Raw genomic sequence first — 19,109 nt, forward strand, 5'->3', positions numbered from 1 at the left:
ATGAATAGTGTAGTGCTTTAGTCCTTGGGACTTGGGCTGCAACAAAACTATAAAATAAATGTGAGGTGCATTGACAGCTGTAAAGCTGAATAGAATTACAACTCTTCTTTCGTCATTTTTACTTTTATTTTAAATGCTTATGACTTATGAGTTCTTCTTTTTAAAAAAATATTTCCTAACTACTCCCTTCTCCCATGTGACATTTCATCCTCTTTCTTTCTTTTCCTTTTTAAAAATTCATTCTTCTTTTTTCTTTCACTTTTCGTATACTATATATATTGTGAGTGTTTAATAAAATTGAATTTATATTAATTTTGAAAAAGAGATAATTTTAAAATTATTTTTCTATCAACATAAAGTGTCGGGAAATTATTTCTGACACTTTCAATGATAGACGTGTCTAGAATATTGGTCAAGACACTTTCTTGATTGTGTTACCGTATCGGCCAATTTTTTGTAGTAGTGTGTCGAATCTTCCGATCCCTAATTAGATATGACACCCGTGTCGAAGTAACATAGGAGTCTACAGTGAGTGGCGATCACCACTAATCACCTCTAATATAATATCTAAATTTTATTCTTTTCATTATAACTTACTTTCATTTACAGATAATGAGAATAATCCTAAATTATCAACAAAAAGAGAACCAAAGAAGGAGATTTTAACAATTTGCGGACTAGTTGTAGATAATTAGAAAATCAAAGAAGGAATTAGACTGCTAAGGGGTTTGTTTGTCCTTTTTTTATTAATCAATGAAATAAAAAGTGTAGGACAAATAAAAATAAAAAGTGTAAAAATTATTATTGGATAAAGGGATTAGAAAAGAATAATGTAAATGGAAACATTGTAAAAGAAGGTAAGCAAAACCCATGATATCCTAGAACACTACTAGCAACGCCCAAAAGCTTTTGGAATAAATTTAACTAGAAAGCTTTTAACTTTTTCTTTGAAAAAAAAAAGCGAGACAGTAGCAAAATATATAGCAGACCACTAAGCCAAGCTTAAATTCATTGAATATAATACTGTTGCTTTATTTTATACAAGTTTCTCTGAAAATGGACCCTTTCTATTCATGGGCACTAGGCGGTTTTTCCCTTAAAACAACCTTAGGACCGGACTTGACTAAGGTCCTATTTATAATCTATGTTGCACGAAAACGGGTACGGCGACGGATATAGGGACGGGTACGGGGACAGAAAACGGCAAAATAAAAATTGTCAAAAACGGGTACAGCATGGATTCGGCAAAAAAAAAAAACTAAATGAAGCATCCATACATAAATAGTTCAAAGTAAAAAATACCATACAACAACAACTAAATTTAATGTCTTAGAGTATATAAAGCAAGGCAACACATCAATCTTCAAGAAGCAACTCATTTTCTAAATCCGGCTCATCTAGTGAAAGCTCCGCAAACTCTAGAAACCCAACATCCTCCAATGAATCAAATGCATCTTCACCAATATCCCACATCTTTGTATAAAGCTCCCAATATTCTTCGGAATTCCTTGATAAAAGGCGAAGATTGTTGTGAATAATGAAAACCAAAATCTTGCGCACGACTTGGATTTAGCTTGTTCCTCCCAAGTGCGTGAATGAAGGAATATGTACTCCAATTTCTCTCACTACAAGATGATGAAGTAGGTTGCCCAAGCACCTTAAATGCCAAAGATTGGAGGAGAGGAGTTTGAGCTCCAAAGTTTGCCCACCAACTCTTAGGATCCAATGCATCCTTGAAATACAAGTTAAATCCTCAAAAGGTCCACTCTTCATAGAAAATAGTGCATATTCATCCATTACTTTACCAACATCATCACTAAGTGCAAATAATCTACGAAAGCACTTCATTCTCTCTTGAGATACTTCACCATCTCTATGAGGAGCAACTCTGTTAGAACTTGATTAAGGGTGATGAAGATGATTACTATGAATGATGAATCTTCTAGGCGTGTGTAGACACTTTCCCAAAAGCAATATTCCTACCCTACACTGAGCACGGGTTACAAGGAATTCACTTCCGAGATACAAAGAAGAACAACAAATATCACGCTCGTTACAAGGCATCCGCGAGCCGCGAAGCAGCGTCGCGAGTCGCGACTGGGTGCCGTCGCGAGGTGCGACCCAGGTCGCGAGTCGCGAGCACTCTTCTGCCTTCTCGTTCCTTTTACTTTGCGAACAGCACACTGACGAAAGCACTCGTGAGGTGCGACATAGGTCGCGACTTGCGACCAGTGCATGCTGCTTGTGCGAAGTGCTGCGAGGCTTGCTGCGACCTTGTGCGTGGCTTGCATAGCATTGTATATGCTGCGACCTTGTGCGTGGCTTGTATAGCATTGTATAATCCATGTATTAAGTTGAGCAACAACACCATGACCAAGTAACTCAAATAACACATCATGAAATAAACTAAACTATATACTCTAAATCTCCAACAATCCTCCCCCATTTAGAGTATACATAATAGTTATGCACAAACATCATCATAACAAAACAATCTTATGCATAAATGAAAGTGTATAAAACTTGAACTTCCATATAGTACAGTACACGTTCCAAGTATCCGTATCCAATTGGTGTCGATAACGATTGAACCAATTTTAATACATAATGGAAACCCGAAGATACTATACACACAAGATAAATTACTTAAACTCATTATAAACCGACACATAAAGCCTTGTGTCCATATCTATTCATAAGTGTATCAAAGCTATGCCCCAATAGCTCCTTGAAGCGGCTAAACTTCACACTTACATAGGTAGATCTCTAAAATACATGTTATTGTGAAAAGCAAACAAGAGACCTATTAAGTTATACAACCTCCTTATACAACACAGTATAGAACTACAAACTTAGGATGAATAAAGTTCTACAATCATCTAAATGAAGAAATTAATCTTATTGAACTTAAGACCCAACGTCATATTGGGCGTTAAGTTAAGATTCCCTCATTCGTGATTCTCGAGGGGCTCCAATCCTAAACCGATTGCCATCTCTTTACATTATCTCTAGCAAGGCCTTTGTAAAACAATCCGCTAGATTATACGTTGTACGTACATAGTCAACAGTGATTACACTATCCTTGATAAGTCCTTGGATGTAGCTATGCCGCACACCAATGTGTCTTGACTTACCATTATAAACTTGACTATATGCTCTTGCCAAAGCAGCATCGTTATCACAATGAATCGCTATGGGCGATATCGGTTTTGGCAACAAAGGAATCTCAATCATGAGATTCTTCAACCACTCCGCCTCTTTGCTTGCGGAAGACAAAGCAATAATCCGAAGTCATGGAGGAATCCGCTATGCAAGTTTGTTTCTTGGAAGCCCAAGATATAGCACCTCCCCAAGTAGAAATACCCATCCACTGTGTAGATGATCTTCTTTGTTAGAGATCCAACTTGCATCCGAATACCCTTCTAAAACCGAAGGATATCCACTGTAGGATAAACCATAGTCTTTGGTTTTCCTAAATACCTCACAACCGAATAGCTTGCCAATGTTGATACTAGGATTACTAGTATACCTACTAAGTTTGCCTACCGCAAATGCGATATCCGGCCTAGTACTCGTCATTGCATACATCAAACATCCAATCACCCTTGATACTCAAGTTGAGATACACACTACCTTCATTAGGATTAATTTCTCACTAGGGTCCATTGGAGTTGACACAAAAGAGCAACCACTAACATCGAATTTCTTAAGAACCTTTTCATGTAGTGAGATTGAGACAAACTCAATTTACCTTTGCTTCTTTTAATTCTAATTCCTAGAATGACATCCGCCTCCCCCAAATCTTTCATTGAGAACTTAGACGATAGAAAAGATTTAGTCCATCAACTTGGGATAAATCAGTTCCAAAAATTAGCATGTCATCTACATATAAGCAAATCATAACACCATGACCATTGTCATCAAATTTGCTATATACACACTTGTCTGAATTGTTCAATTTGAATCCGTTAGACAACACTACCTCATCAAATTTTTGAGCCATTGCTTAGGTGCTTGTTTTAGCCCATACAAAGATCTAATTAGTTGCAAACCTTTTGTTCTTGACCTTTGACAACAAACCAACCGGTTGTCTCATGTAAACTCCTCTCTAATTCTCCATACAAGAACGCGTCTTGACATCCATTTGATGGATCACAAGATTATGAATTGCTGCAAGGCAATCAATAATCTTATAGTGGAGATTCGAGCTACAGGTGCATATGTATCGAATAATCGATACCCGGCTTTTGAGAAAAGCCTTGTGCCACTAACCGGGCTTTGAACTTGTCAATAGTTCCATCGATTTTCATTTTCTTCTTGAAAATCCATTTGCACCCTATTGGTTTACATTTAGGAGGTAGGTCCGCTAAAACCCATGTGTTATTCCCCATGATTGAGTCCATTTCATCATCAATAGCTTCCTTCCAAAATGAAGCATCTTGAGATTGCATGGCCTCATCATATGTTAAAGGATCCCCTTCCACATTATAGACATATGGAAATTTAGTCAAACACTATCTCTTGATCCTTCAACCAAATATACATGAAAATCCGGGCCAAAAGATTTCTCTTTCCTAACCCGTTTACTTCTCCTTGGTTGAGTTGATGTAGATGCAACATTTTCATCTAGAATTTGTTCATCTAACTCATGATCATCATTTTGATCAATTTCTTGAATTTCGGTACTTGGAGTTATATCCTTTGGTCTAGGAACCGATGAATATCTATTTTCATCAAAAATTGCATCTCTTGACTCCACAATAGTGTGAACCGACCAAAAGTCGTTTTGTTCTATAACATAGAACCTATAGGATTTGCTATGAGAGCATATCCTATAAAGATGCATTCAACTCCTCTTTCACCTAACTTTTTACGTTTAGGTTCCGGCACTTTACTATTGCCCTACATCCCCAAACTCTAATGTAACTTAGATTTGGTTTTCTTTTGTACCATAATTCATAAGGGGTTACTTTGTTCTTTTTCATAGGAACACGATTAAGATGTAACAAGCAGTTAAAACCGCTTCACCCCAAAAACCATCACTCAAACCCGAGTAGGATAACATAGAATTTACCATTTCTTGTAAAGTTCTATTCTTTCTTTCCGCTACACCATTTTGTTGTGGTGTATAAGCCGCGTTGTTTCATGTATAATTCCTAAAGCTTGGAAATAACTAGGATTATGAAATTCACCACCTCTATCGTTCTAAACCGTTTAACCTTGTCACTTAGTTGCAATTCTACTTCATTTTATAGATCTCAAATTTTCTAGGGCTTCATCTTTAGTAGACAATAGATATACATAACAAAATCGTGAATGATCATCAATAAATGTTATATATATTTGTTTCCTAAAGAAGGTGTACTATGAAAATCACAAAGATCACTATGTACTAAATCAAGCAATTTAGTATCTCTTTCCACATTATTAGGGAAAGAACACCTAGTTATTTTGGTAAGCATGCATGTTCTACACTTCTCAATACTTGGATCAAAAGAAGGAATTAAATCATCCTTAGCCATAGAATATAATTTTCTATAATTAACATGACCAAGTCTTAAATGCCAAAGAGAAGAATTATCATTAATAACACACACATTGTTTCTAAAGCATTTGAAATGCTGAGTTTAAACATACCATTACAAAATAACCAAGTCCAACAAAAAACCACCCTTAGATAATATAAATTGTCCGACTCAAAAACCATTTTAAAACCTATTCGATTCAAGATAGCTCCGACACTAGATTACGCCTAAGTTCCGGAGCAAATACAACATCTCTTAACACTAGAGATTTGCCGGAACTAAAGACAACTCTACTTGTCCTACACCAGAACTTGAGCTGTAGAGTCATTCCCATGTATAGAACTTCTCCATTGTCCACCTCCTTGAAGGTTTTGAATGAAGACCGCTCCTTGCACACATGCCTTGAAGCTCCTGAATCGATGTACCATGAACAATCATCCTGTACACAAAAGATTTCAGAAATCATACACATATAATTCAAACTCGAATTACATGAAAGTTGTGTACAAGTACCTTGTTTGGCTTGGGATTGGCTAGACTCGCCTTTCCCTCCACCTTGCTCATTCTTTTTGTTCATTTCCTCTTCCAAAGGAAGCAATCCTTCTTGAAGTGTCCAGGCTTGCCACACTCCCAACAACCACGTTGTTGAACAACTCCACCATTCTTAGGCTTCTTAAAGTTGTTGCCTTTGGTGAAATTTTAGCCCTCTTCTTAGGATTTGAGTCATTGAACTTTCCATCCTCCACCATGTTAATGGTAGAAGAATTAGGATTTACCTCCTTTTGTCCATCTTGAACCCGAATGCCCTCTTCAATCCGAAGATGAGCACCCAATTGTTCCACATTTATATCATCTTTCCTATGTTTAAGAGTATTTCTAACTTGGTGGTAATTTGTCAATTATCGAAGAAACAATAAAAGTTTCATCCATACTAATATTGTGTTGTTTAAAACTTCCTAAAATCCTTTGAATTTCATGGAATTGTTCCATCACAGCCTTGTTTCATTCATCTTAAAGTTATTAAAGTTACTAACTAAAACTTCTTACTAGATGCATCTTCGGCCATGTATTTTGACTCAAGTCATCCCAAAGCATTTTAGCGGATTCATAAATTGATAAACATCAAATAAAGTGTCAGACATACCGTTTAAAATATGACCACGGCATATATATCGTCGTTCTCCCACTTGTTCCTTCTCCTTGAGGCCTCCAACGTTTCATCTTCCACAAACTCGGTTTTGGAGTACTCAAAACATATGCCACCGAAAGAGAAGTGAGAAGAAAATGCATCTTCTTTTGCCATCTACGGAAACCCACACCTTCAAACTTGTCAAGTTTCTGAAAATTAGAAGTCATCTCACGTACCGTAGCCATCTTCAAGTATATTGCTTTTGGATTGTTAGAACTTGATTAAGGGTGATGAAGATGATTACTATGAATAATGAATCTTCTAGGCGTGTGTAGACACTTTCCCAAAAGCAATATTCCTACCCTACACTGAGCACGGGTTACAAGGAATTCACTTCCGAGATACAAAGAAGAACAACAAATATCATGCTCGTTATGAGATTTGTCAAATGAGTGAAAGGAAGAAAGTTTTTGTAATGATGATGAACTTTTGATTTGATTCTTATGCAAGAGAGAGAATGTGATTTTTCATTCACCCACTCCATCATATGAGAGACTCATATTTATACTAATGCTCAATAGTTTCTGAGAAACCGAAACCATTCAATGACAAACCGTCATTATACACGAATCCACGCAAAACCGCAGAAGGCATCAGCGAGCCGCGAATCAGCGTCGCGAGTCGCGACTGGGTGCCGTCGCGAGGTGCGACCCAGGTCGCGAGTCGCGAGCACTCTTCTGCCTTCTCGTTCCTTCTACTTTGCGAACAACACACTGACGAAAGCACTCGCGAGGTGCGACATAGGTCGCGACTTGCGACCAATGCATGCTGCTTGTGCGAAGTGCTGTGAGGCTTGCTGCGACCTTGTGCGTGGCTTGCATAGCATTGTATATGCTGCGACCTTGTGCGTGGCTTGCATAGCATTGTATAATCCATGTATTAAGTTGAGCAACAACACCATGACCAAGTAACTCAAATAACACATCATGAAATAAACTAAACTATATACTCTAAATCTCCAACAAACTCTAGATGGAGCTCCAACTAGCCATTCATCACTATAGAACCTTCAATATTTAAAAAGAAAAAGAATATAAATCTGTGTATCAATATAATAAGATAAAAAGAATGTCAAAGAATATATACCTCGGGTTCAAGGAGTGGGCTAAACAATGGAGAGGAGTGTTGGTTTTTACCCAACGAGCTACCAAGATTTCATAAACCACATAAAAGAAGGGACTAAACTCCGAATGAGAACGATATTCTTTCTTGTAAATCTCATACACCAAGTGAAGGCATGGTTTATCAATGTCACAATGCCTAATCATGTCATAGATAGGCCTTGTGAAATCAACAATGTAAGAAAGTTTATCCCAACAATGTAAGAAAGTTTATCCCACCAATCATCATTCACAATCTTCTGCTTCACAAAGTTTGTCTTCCCCATGTCTTCTTCTCTATAAGAAGTCCACTCATCACTTATAACCATGGCTTGAAGACCTTGTTTGATGAGCTTAAATCTCTTAAGCATCACAATAATTGACGCAAAGCGAGTTTCGGCCACGGAAAGTAACTTAAGAGGAGAAAACCTTTGGAACATGGCCAATCTCATGTTGTGATTCATGATGAAATTTTTAATTTGAATGGCATCCCCATGGATTTCAGTGATCCAACTACAATCTTCATAAGTTTTATGATTGCTATTCACATTTCTTGCCGCACAAATATTCTTCAAAGCAAGATTAAGGGTATGAACAACACATGGTGTCCAATAAATGTGAGGAAACTCACTCTCAATGAGTTCCCCCGCCCCTTTGCAATTTGCTGCATTGTCAGTTATGATTTGCACAACATTTTGATGACCTACTTCTTGAATGACTTCTTTCATGAGATTAGCAATGAAGTACTTATCTTTCACTTCACCAAAACAATTCACAGCTTTAAGAAAGATTGGACCATTACCAGAAGTTGCCATGAAATTAATGAGAGGTTTTCTAGTTGGATCACTCCATCCATCAGTCATAATTGTTACCCCTTTTTCTCTCCAATTTGATTTTAGTGGTATCATTAGCCTCTCTACATTAGCTTTTTCTTGTACAAGTAATGTAGTTCTAAGCTTGTTGTAACGAGGAGGTTTGTAACTTGCTATATTATGCGTGGTAGCAAAAGTAAAGGCCCTCATATAATGTGGATTTCTAGCAAGATTAAATGGCAACCCTCCTGTATAAAATATCCTTGCAATTTCTTGATCCAACTTATCCCTAATTTCGATCCCAAAACATCTATTAATAGGGGATTTATCAGACTTCCTTTTCTTGAATGTAGTATCGGAGTCCAAATTATGAGAAAGAGATTCACTAGGCAAAGGAACTTCTCTATGGCCCGAATCAAGTTTCTTATTCTCAAATTCATCATCAAGTTTTTGCATTTCAAGTTTATCAACACGAGACACTTTCTTACAACTTGCAATTCCTTGATTCTTAATTTGAAGCAAATGAGCTCTAACTCTAGAATAACTATATGTTCGAATTTCATTACAAAAATTACATCGATATTTCCATGTTCCACCAACCGCCCCTTGTTTTTCAAGTCTTGTTACAAACCTCCACAATGGAGGAGAACCATCACTTTGCGTTGATTCCGCACCAATTGACCCTGACCCAGACCCAATACCCGTGCTGCTACCAATATTAGTACTTCGTTGTTGAGATTGGGATGTCAGATTTTTCCTAATAAAATGAAAAATAAACACATTCAACCCAAGTGTCAACAACAATTCAGCCCAACACAACTTACTGCCTTCTTAAAAAAATTCAACAACACCATAACAATTCGACAGAATCAAGTCAACAGATTCAACAAATCCACACAACAAGTGTCAACAACAATTCAACCCAACAATGCAAGTTGCAACCCAACTTACTGCCTTCTAAAAAAAATAAAAACCAAACAAAAACACTAAAACAGAAACAGAAAAAACGAAAAAAAAGCAACAAGGAAAGTGAAAGTGTGAATCCTAGAATTCAAAAGTTGCTCACCTAGGCGAAGAAATCGGCAAGTCGAGGCTTCGAGCTTCCAAGTAGAAGAAACAGAGAATGAAAACGCGAGTGTCGAGCTTCCAAGAGAAGAAACGAAATGACCGGTGACCGGCGAGAAGACCGGCGGCGGCGAGGCAACGAGGAGACGAGTCCAAGCTCGCAGTTCACAGAATCGTAGGTGAGAGAGAGAATTTTGAAAATTTCGAAACCATAAAAAATGATTTTGGGCCTCTGAAACTTCATTAAACCAGGTGGGTACGTGGCTTTTCTCTAAAAAGCGTCATCAACCCGTCCCTGAACCTCAGCATGCCGTCCCCAAATACTCCCCGCGTACCCAGCCTTTCGGATTCGTTCTGGGTACGAATCCCATGCGAATCCGTACCGTACCCAGGACGTACCCGTCCTCGGGACGGGAAACGCCGCCTGGGAGGCGTACCCATGCATCATAGCTTATAACCATGGCTTGTAGACCTTGTTTGATGAGCTTCAATCTCTTAAGCATCACAATAATTGAGGCAAAGCGAGTTTCGGCCACTGAAAGCAACTTAAGAGGAGAAAACCTTTGGAACATGGCCAATCTCATGTTGTGATTCATGATGAAATTTTTAATTTGAATGGCATCCCCATGGATTTCAGTGATCCAACTACATTTTTCATAAGTTTCATGATTGCTATTCACATTCCTTGCCGCACAAATATTCTTCAAAGCAAGATTAAGGGTATGAACAACACATGATGTCCAATAAATGTGAGGAAACTCACTCACGATGAGCTCCCCCGCCCCTTTGCAATTTGCTGCATTGTCAGTTATGATTTGCACAACATTTTGATGACCTACTTCTTGAATGACTTCTTTCATGAGATTAGCAATGAAGTACTTATCTTTCACTTCACCAAAACAATTCACAGCTTTAAGAAAGATTGGACCATTACCAGAAGTTTCCATGAAATTAATGGGGGGTTTTCTAGTTGGATCACTCCATCCATCAGTCACAATTGTTACCCCTTTTTCTCTCCAAGTTGATTTTAGTGGTATCATTAGCCTCTATACATTAGCTTTTTCTTGTACAAGTAATGTAGCTCTAAGCTTGTTGTAACCAGGAGGTTTGTAACCTGCTATATTATGGGTAGCAGCAAAAGTAAAGGCCCTCATATGATGTGGATTCCTAGCAAGATTAAATGGCAACCCTCCTGTGTAAAACATCCTTGCAATTTCTTGATCCAATTGATCCTTAATTTCGATCCCAAAACATCTAGTAATAGGGAATTTATCAGACTTCCTTTTCTTGAATGTAGTATCGGAGTCCAAATTATGAAAAGGAGATTCACTAGGCAAAGGAACTTCTCTAAAGCCCGAATCATGTTTCTTATTCTCAAATTCATCATCAAGTTTTTGCATTTCAAGTTTATCAACACAAGACACTTTCTTACAACTTGCAGTTCCTTGATTCTTAATTTGAAGCATATGAGCTCTAACTCTAGAATAACTAGATGTTCGAATTTCATTACAAAAATTACATCGATATTTCCATGTTCCACCAAACGCCCCTTGTTTTTCAAGTCTTGTTACAAACCTCCACAATGGAGGAGAACCATCACTTTGCGTTGATTCCGCACCAATTGACCCTGACCCAGACCCAATATCCTTGCTGTACAAAATATTAGTACTTCGTTTTTGAGATTGGGATGTCAATTTTCCTAAATAAAATGAAAAATAAACACATTCAACCCAAGTGTCAACAACAATTCACCCAACACACTTACTGCTTCTTAAAAAAATCAACAACACCACACAATTAGACAGAATCAAGTCAACAGATTCAACAAATCCACACAACAAGTGTAACAACAATTCAACCCAACAATGCAAGTTGCAACCCAACTTACTGCCTTCTAAAAAAAATAAAAACCAAACAAAAACACTAAAACAGAAACAGAAACAGAAAAAACGAAAAAAAAAGCAAAAAGGAGAGTGAAAGTGTGAAACCTAGAATTCAAAAGATGCTCACCTAGGCGAAGAAACCGGCAAGTCGAGGCTTCGAGCTTCCAAGTAGAAGAAACAGAGAATCAAACCGCGAGTGTCGAGCTTACAAGAGAAGAAACGAAAAGACCAGTGACCGGCGAGAAGACCGGCGCCGGCAAGGCGACGAGGAGACGAGTCCAGGTTCGCAGTTTGCAAGTTCGCAGAATCGTAGGTGAGAGAGAGAGGATTTTGAAAATTTCGAAACCATAAAAAATGATTTTGGGCCTCTGAAACTTCATTAAACCTGGTGGGCACGTGGCTTTTCTCTAAAAAACGTCCCCAACCCGTGCATCATAGCTTATAACCATGGCTTGTAGACCTTGTTTGATGAGCTTAAATCTCTTAAGCATCACAATAATTGAGGCAAAGCGAGTTTCGGCCACTGAAAGCAACTTAAGAGGAGAAAACCTTTGGAACATGGCCAATCTCATGTTGTGATTCATGATGAAATTTTTAATTTGAATGGCATCCCCGTGGATTTCAGTGATCCAACTACATTTTTCATAAGTTTCATGATTGCTATTCACATTCCTTGCCGCACAAATATTCTTCAAAGCAAGATTAAGGGTATGAACAACACATGGTGTCCAATAAATGTGAGGAAACTCACTCTCGATGAGCTCCCCCCCCCCCCTTTGCAATTTGCTGCATTCTCAGTTATGATTTGCACAACATTTTGATGACCTACTTCTTGAATGACTTCTTTCATGAGATTAGCAGATATACTAATCTTTCACTTCACCAAAACAATTCACAGCTTTAAGAAAGATTGGACCATTACCAGAAGTTGCCATGAAATTAATGAGAGGTTTTCTATTGGACACTCCATCCATCACTCACAATTGTTACCCTTTTTCTCTCCAAGTTGATTTTAGTGGTATCATTAGCCTCTCTAAGTCTCTACATTAGCTTTTTCTTGTACAAGTAATGTAGTTCTAAGCTTGTTGTAACCAGGAGGTTTGTGACCTGCTATACTATGGGTGGCAGCAAAAGTAAAGGCCCTAATATAATGTGGATTATTGCAAGTTGTAAGAAATTGTCTCGTGTTGATAAACTTGAAATGCAAAAACTTGATGATGAACTTGAGAATAAGAAACTTGATTCGGGCCCTAGAGAAGTTCCTTTGCTTAGTGAATCTCTTTCTCATAATTTGGACTCCGATACTACATTTAAGAAAAGAAAGTCTGATACATCCCCTATTACTAGATATTTTGGGATCGAAATTAGGGATCGTATGGATCAAGAAATTGCAAGGATGTTTTACACAGGAGGGTAATGAGCTCTAACTCTAGAATAACTAGATGTTCGAATTTCATTACAAAAATTACATCGATATTTCCATGTTCCACCAACCGCCCCTTGTTTTTCAAGTCTTGTTACAAACCTCCACAATGGAGGAGAACCATCACTTTGCGTTGATTCCGCACCAATTGACCCTGGCCCAGACCCAATCCCTGCTGCTACCAATATTATACTTCTTGTTGAGATTGGATGTCAGATTTTTTCTAATAAAATAAAATAACACATTCAACCCAAGTGTCAACAACAATTCAACCCAACACAACTTACTGCCTTCTTAAAAAAATTCAACAACACCACAACAATTCGACAAAATTAAGTCAACAGATTCAACAAATTCACACAAGTGTCAACAACAATTCAACCCAACAATGCAAGTTGCAACCCAACTTACTGCCTTCTAAAAAAATAAAAACCAAACATAAACACTAAAACAGAAACAGAAAAAACGAAAAAAAGCAACAAGGAAAGTGAAAGTGTGAAACCTAGAATTCAAAAGTTGCTCACCGAGGCGAAGAAACCGGCAAGTCGAGACCGGTGACTGGCGAGAAGACCGGTGGCGACGAGTCCAGGTTCGCAGTTCGCAGAATCGCGAGAGAAAGAGAATTTTGAAAATTTCGAAACCGTAAAAAATGATTTTGGGCCTTTTAAACTTCATTAAACCTGGTGGGTACGTGGCATTTCTCTAAAAAGCGTGCCCAACCCGTCCCCGAACCTCAGCATGCCGTCCCCAAAAACTCCCCGCGTACCCAGCCTTTCGGATTCGTTCTGGGTACGAATCACAGGCGAACTACCAAGGACGTACCCGTCCCCGGTACGGGAAACGCCGCCTAGGAGGCGTACCCATGCATCATAGTTTATAATTTATTCTTATGTTCAAAAGAAATGTGAACTTTAATTAGGGACGATTGGACAAATGGAGTACATGTAACTAGAAACTAGGTTTAGGTACACCTAGCTGAGTAGCTGTAGATATTACCCAAAAATGTACTTCATTAGACATTATGATGAAATATGGAGCTTGCTTTTAAAAACAAACCAGCAGTAATTTTGCTATTATGTTAACAGATTTCACCTAGGAAGTGAAAATCGGAATAATTGGAAGTCCAAAATCATCTAATTGCAGGAAGATGTAGCATAGCCAAATATCATAAAAATGATTCCCATACAACTATACAACTATACAAGTGAAACATCTTTTAACCCTTTGAATTCCATTTTCGGGGCTCTAGCTATCACGAAAAAGCACCTGAAAAAAGTATCCTCCATCACCACATATCCTTTGTTTTCTTATTTTTTTGACAGGCATCACGAGACAGCCTTTAGAAGGCACAAATGTAGCTGGATAATTAGAGACAAATTGCATGGTTTTTCTATTTCACGTCAATTCCTGAAATTCATAAGAACATATAACATTGAAAAGTATTACTAAATAAATAGTAAGTCCAAGATCAAGGTAAAAACAGCACATATGCAGCAATTATCTCGTGTTTAGATCCGCCCTGTTGGCATCCCTACTAGAGCCAACTATATTTGATACAACTTTGACCAATTCTTTGTTTTGCAACACAAGCACACAAGAATGGGGAAGTTTGTGCATCTAATAATATATCAAACTTTTATTACATCCATCTTAGACTGTATAGTGTATTGATTAACTACGCGATATACTGCTCAAGAGTCAAGACTGAAGAACAGACCTTAGTGGCAATGCCATTAACATAATCCAGTTGCCTCGTACAAGAACTATAACTCTACCAGTCAATCTATCAATTGGTCTATAAAACTATAATGACTTTGCACTCCCTCCATTTCTTAATATAATTTGTATTTGCATTTTACACTAGTATCGAGAGTATTTTTTTTTTTTAGTTATTTATTAATAAAAAGGAAAAATTGATAGGAACAATCCTAACTATATACATTTCGCCATTAATCTCAACTAAAGATTATTTTTGAGTAGTCCCAACTTTGAGGTATGTTAATTTTTTGTCATAAGGACACAAGAACAAGAAAGTTTGTGCATTTAAAAATATATCAAACTATTATGACATTTATCCTAGAAGCAAAGTTGTATTGACTGAGTAATTACGCAGTAATACTAGTAAAGAGTGGAGTAGATATTAGTGGCAATTATACAATCCACTTGTTGGTATATGAACTACTTCCACCATTTCTAAAGAGGGTTCTCATTTTTTTCAATTATGTCTATCCCAAAAAAAAATTCATTTCCTTATTTGATATGGGTCTACTAATTAAAATATTATTTAGCTTTATTTTTTTATTATATTACTCACACTACAAAAAATGCAATTAAAGAGGGCAATTTATTTGAATCAAATAGGGCAACTAGTTGATTGCCTTATTTAATAGTATCAAAGAAGACAAAAATAGTTCCCTTTTTTTATATTAACTAAGAAGACAATTACATTATTTTGCGCTCTTTGATATCACTTAAGAGAACAATTTCAAATTTGCCCTGTTTGATATCAACTAAGAAGACGGTTTTTCAATTTTGCCCTCTTTGATATTAACCTAAAACAATAATTTTAAATTTTGCCCTCTTTAATATTAACCTAAAACAACAAATTTCAAAATTTGCCCTCTTTGATAACCTGAAATAACAATTATATAGTTTTGCCTTCTTATAGTCAAGGAAAAAAAAAGACAAAAAAGTATTAAAACAACAAAGATCAAGGTATGAATAGAACGTTCTACAAAATTTGTTAACGTTCTATTCGTGAACTTCCCGCAAACAACAAAGTATGAATAGAACATTCTACAAAATTTGTCCGAATAAATCTTCAATCTCTAGTGATTTTGGCAGAAATCTTCAATCGTAATCTTCAATCGAACATTGAAAGGGAACCGTTCATCTTCACTACAAGTTTTAGGGTTTTTCAGTCCCTCGAATTCTAGCGACTTTTGGACGTTTCTCGCAGATTTTTCTTCGCAATTTCCCAATTCGATCTCATCTTCAGGTAAATCATTCAATTCCGCTTTTTAAATTATGCGTATGGATGATTGTTTCAGCAATATTAGTTTTCGTAAGTGATTTCTTAACTTTCCCCGCAAAATCAGACGAATTTAGGTCTAGTGATTGGATAATGATTTTTATGAATCGATTATATTTGTGATTAGTTTGATTTCATTTGTTCATCAGATTTTTCCTTTGATTTGTGAGTTATTTTTATGAATGTAATGCACTTGAGATTAACTACTGAAAATTCTGAGCTGATTGTGGTACTGAAATGATCTTTTGCTTTTTAGTTTTTCTATACCATTGTTGGTCAGCCTGACTATGTATTCTGACATCACAGGTGCAAAATTCACGTATTACTGGAAATATAAACTGGTTCTAAACATTCGCTTTGATCTAATCCATCAGAATGATTCTGTTTTCCTTTTGTGGATGACTGGAATAGATAAACCTGACATTTTATTTGAAAACTCAAAAATTGGTAAATAGTGCAGCTTCTTATTTAAGTACATGCTTATTAAAAACCTAAAATCGTGGTGTATTGCTGATTGGTCTGTGTAATCAACTCTAAGTTCATGAGTTTCCTAGTACAGTTAGTATTCGAGAGTTTATTTCCTAGTACAGTTAGTATTTCTAGTTCAGATAGAAATTTGTTTAAAGGAGTAATAAGATGAATAGCTATGCATGAGTTTAGATCATATGTTCTTTCATGTTTAGACTATTTGTTAACTGTTTCTTTATGTTTTTAGTATTTGATATATTAACAAAGTGGGAATTTAATTGTCTTATGATATTTAGGAAAGAAGTGAAAAGAATCGTGCAAATGCACTTTCAAAGAAGATACAATCAGCTTGCGGGGCTAAATCCACAGCTAGGATTATATATCGAGTTCAATTCATAACCTGTATTTTTCATTTTTTTGTGGTCTCTGATCTGTATTTTCAGTCCCTATATATTTTCTAATAGTGGACACATTACTTAGGAGGTTGAGGCACAATAGTGGACGCACAATAGTGGACACATTACTTAGGAGGTTGAGGCACAAAAAGAGTCCAGTGCTGAGGCTGAGAATGAATCTGGAGCAAATACATCTACTTCCACTACAATAACGCAAACAGAAGTTGATAATGACCCAATATATTTGAAATTGTGGAGAAAAACAAAACAGCATATTTCTGTAAAGTCTCTAAAAACTATTATGAGTCTTACATGAGCCAAGTGGAGGCTTTGAGTATGTGTGTTTTATTTGGAGTGTCCAAAATGTGGTGTAACCTCAAAGTCTCTAGACTGAGAATCTGAGAATTGTGAATGTGAACTAGAAAGATATTACAAAAAACAGCATTAGGCCTTGCCTTGTCAAATGGGATTAAGCATTTTCTAATAATTAATTAAAAGATATAATTAGTGAACATAATCAGCATAGTAAACTCAGCTCCTCTTGATCTCTTAGAGATTGATAAAAACACATTGATTACATGCACCCAAGTGCATACATGCATGGTGCACCTTTTTCTAAACTACTACGTCATTTTATCATTTTTATAGTCTATAATTTTAAAAAATTATTGTTATTTGCTTCCTTAAATTTTGCAACAAAAAGTTCCTTTTTCACTTTACTTCAAATAAAATTCTACTTCCCGTCCTGGCAATTAGTGAAGTACTCTTGAACATATATATATATAAGAGCTAGTTTGATTTAGAATACCTGACGTTGAGTAGGAGCATCAAATAACCTTGGAGAACTCGACATCCTCACATGAGGTGGTATCAAATGAAGAAAGCTGTGGTAACTGCTGCTGTTTCTTGTGCTCTTCTTTTCCACTTAGATCATACAATATACGACGTGATCGTTTACGCGAAATCAACAATGTCTTCTCATCTATATGTACTAAAGGTACATCCCAATCGCATGCACCCCACTGAAGAACAAATTGCTTCACCCACGATTCTTTCACACCATACTGTCTCATAACCCAAATGTCTCTAAAATTGCCATCATCAGGATAGGAGAGGCAGCTTAAGCATAAACACGAGTCGAAAACCGTCAAATCTTTATACTTGTAGCTCCGAATCACACTAGGAACTGGCATAGATACAAACTTTTCACGCGTAAAATCAAAGGACCATATATATTTGCTTGCAAACCAATGAGCAGCACCATTGAGAAAACATGTGCTGCTTCCCCATTTCAAGCACGGCGAATTCACCACTCTCCTCCATTTATTAGTACCCACAGTTTGTATCCTCGTCTCGTTCCTACCACCACTATTTGTATTTCTAACCAATATAAAGAGCTTAAATTGGCGCGTCGTTGGGCAGCACCCTAACATACAATACCTCAGTTGGTAAGACGAATCAAAATACGGTTTGACAGTCAGATAATAGCTTGTGAGCAGATTGCATACATAAAAATTGCGATCCGACTCGTTTTTGTTTATTAGTACAACAACACCATTGCAATGACTAGCCATATACAATTCAACATTAGATATGCCAGCAATCTTGGGTGTGACACGAACCAATGCATCGACACCAACATTGACATACGAGGGCTTATCGAGCTCGGCAAAGTGAAAGTCCAAACCTTGCAACTGATCTTGTCCACGAAAATTGGCACGCTTGTAGAACAAGAAGGTATGACGAGCAACATTGGTATTATGGGTGCGTCGAAAAGTAGAGAAATCACGACTGATGATGATGTTATACCATTCTTTGCAAACAAGTTTACATGTTAGACATGTTTTAATAGGAAGTCTACAAAGTATTTCCAACAACATATGTGATGGGATTTCTGAAAGAGATCTATTTACCAATTGTATTGATCTCCTCATAGGTGGTGAATTGGTGATCATGGTAATTGGTATTTGGTAAGTGACGAATGAATGAAAAACCAGGGCTTCTTTTTTCTGAGGGGAAACTAGGGTTTAAGGTACCTATCACATTCCCAAAGAAGTACTTAGTTAAGGGGATTTTCATTGGAAAGACTTGCGTAAAATCAGTTACTCAAATTTAGAAGCTTTCAGATTTTCAGCGAGTCAAAACCACCCAATAACTTTCTTTTTCCTTCTAAAATTGCCGAAAATTTTCCCCAAATATTGCCGAAGGAAGTTTTAAA

The 19,109-nt window shown here is 36.9% G+C and overlaps 1 protein-coding gene across 1 annotated transcript; it reads right to left on the reverse strand.

Annotated features, from left to right (window-relative positions):
* Positions 1-17,718: 17,718 nt before the first annotated feature.
* Positions 17,719-18,846, reverse strand: LOC104890902 (F-box protein CPR1-like). The gene has a single exon (XM_010676519.2). It carries the CDS (start codon positions 18,844-18,846, stop codon positions 17,719-17,721), a length of 1,128 nt encoding a protein of 375 aa, XP_010674821.2.
* Between the last annotated feature and the right edge of the window lie 263 nt (positions 18,847-19,109).

Source organism: Beta vulgaris, chromosome 4 (genome assembly GCF_026745355.1).
Source record: "Beta vulgaris subsp. vulgaris cultivar EL10 chromosome 4, EL10.2, whole genome shotgun sequence".
NCBI classification, from domain to species: domain Eukaryota; kingdom Viridiplantae; phylum Streptophyta; class Magnoliopsida; order Caryophyllales; family Amaranthaceae; genus Beta; species Beta vulgaris.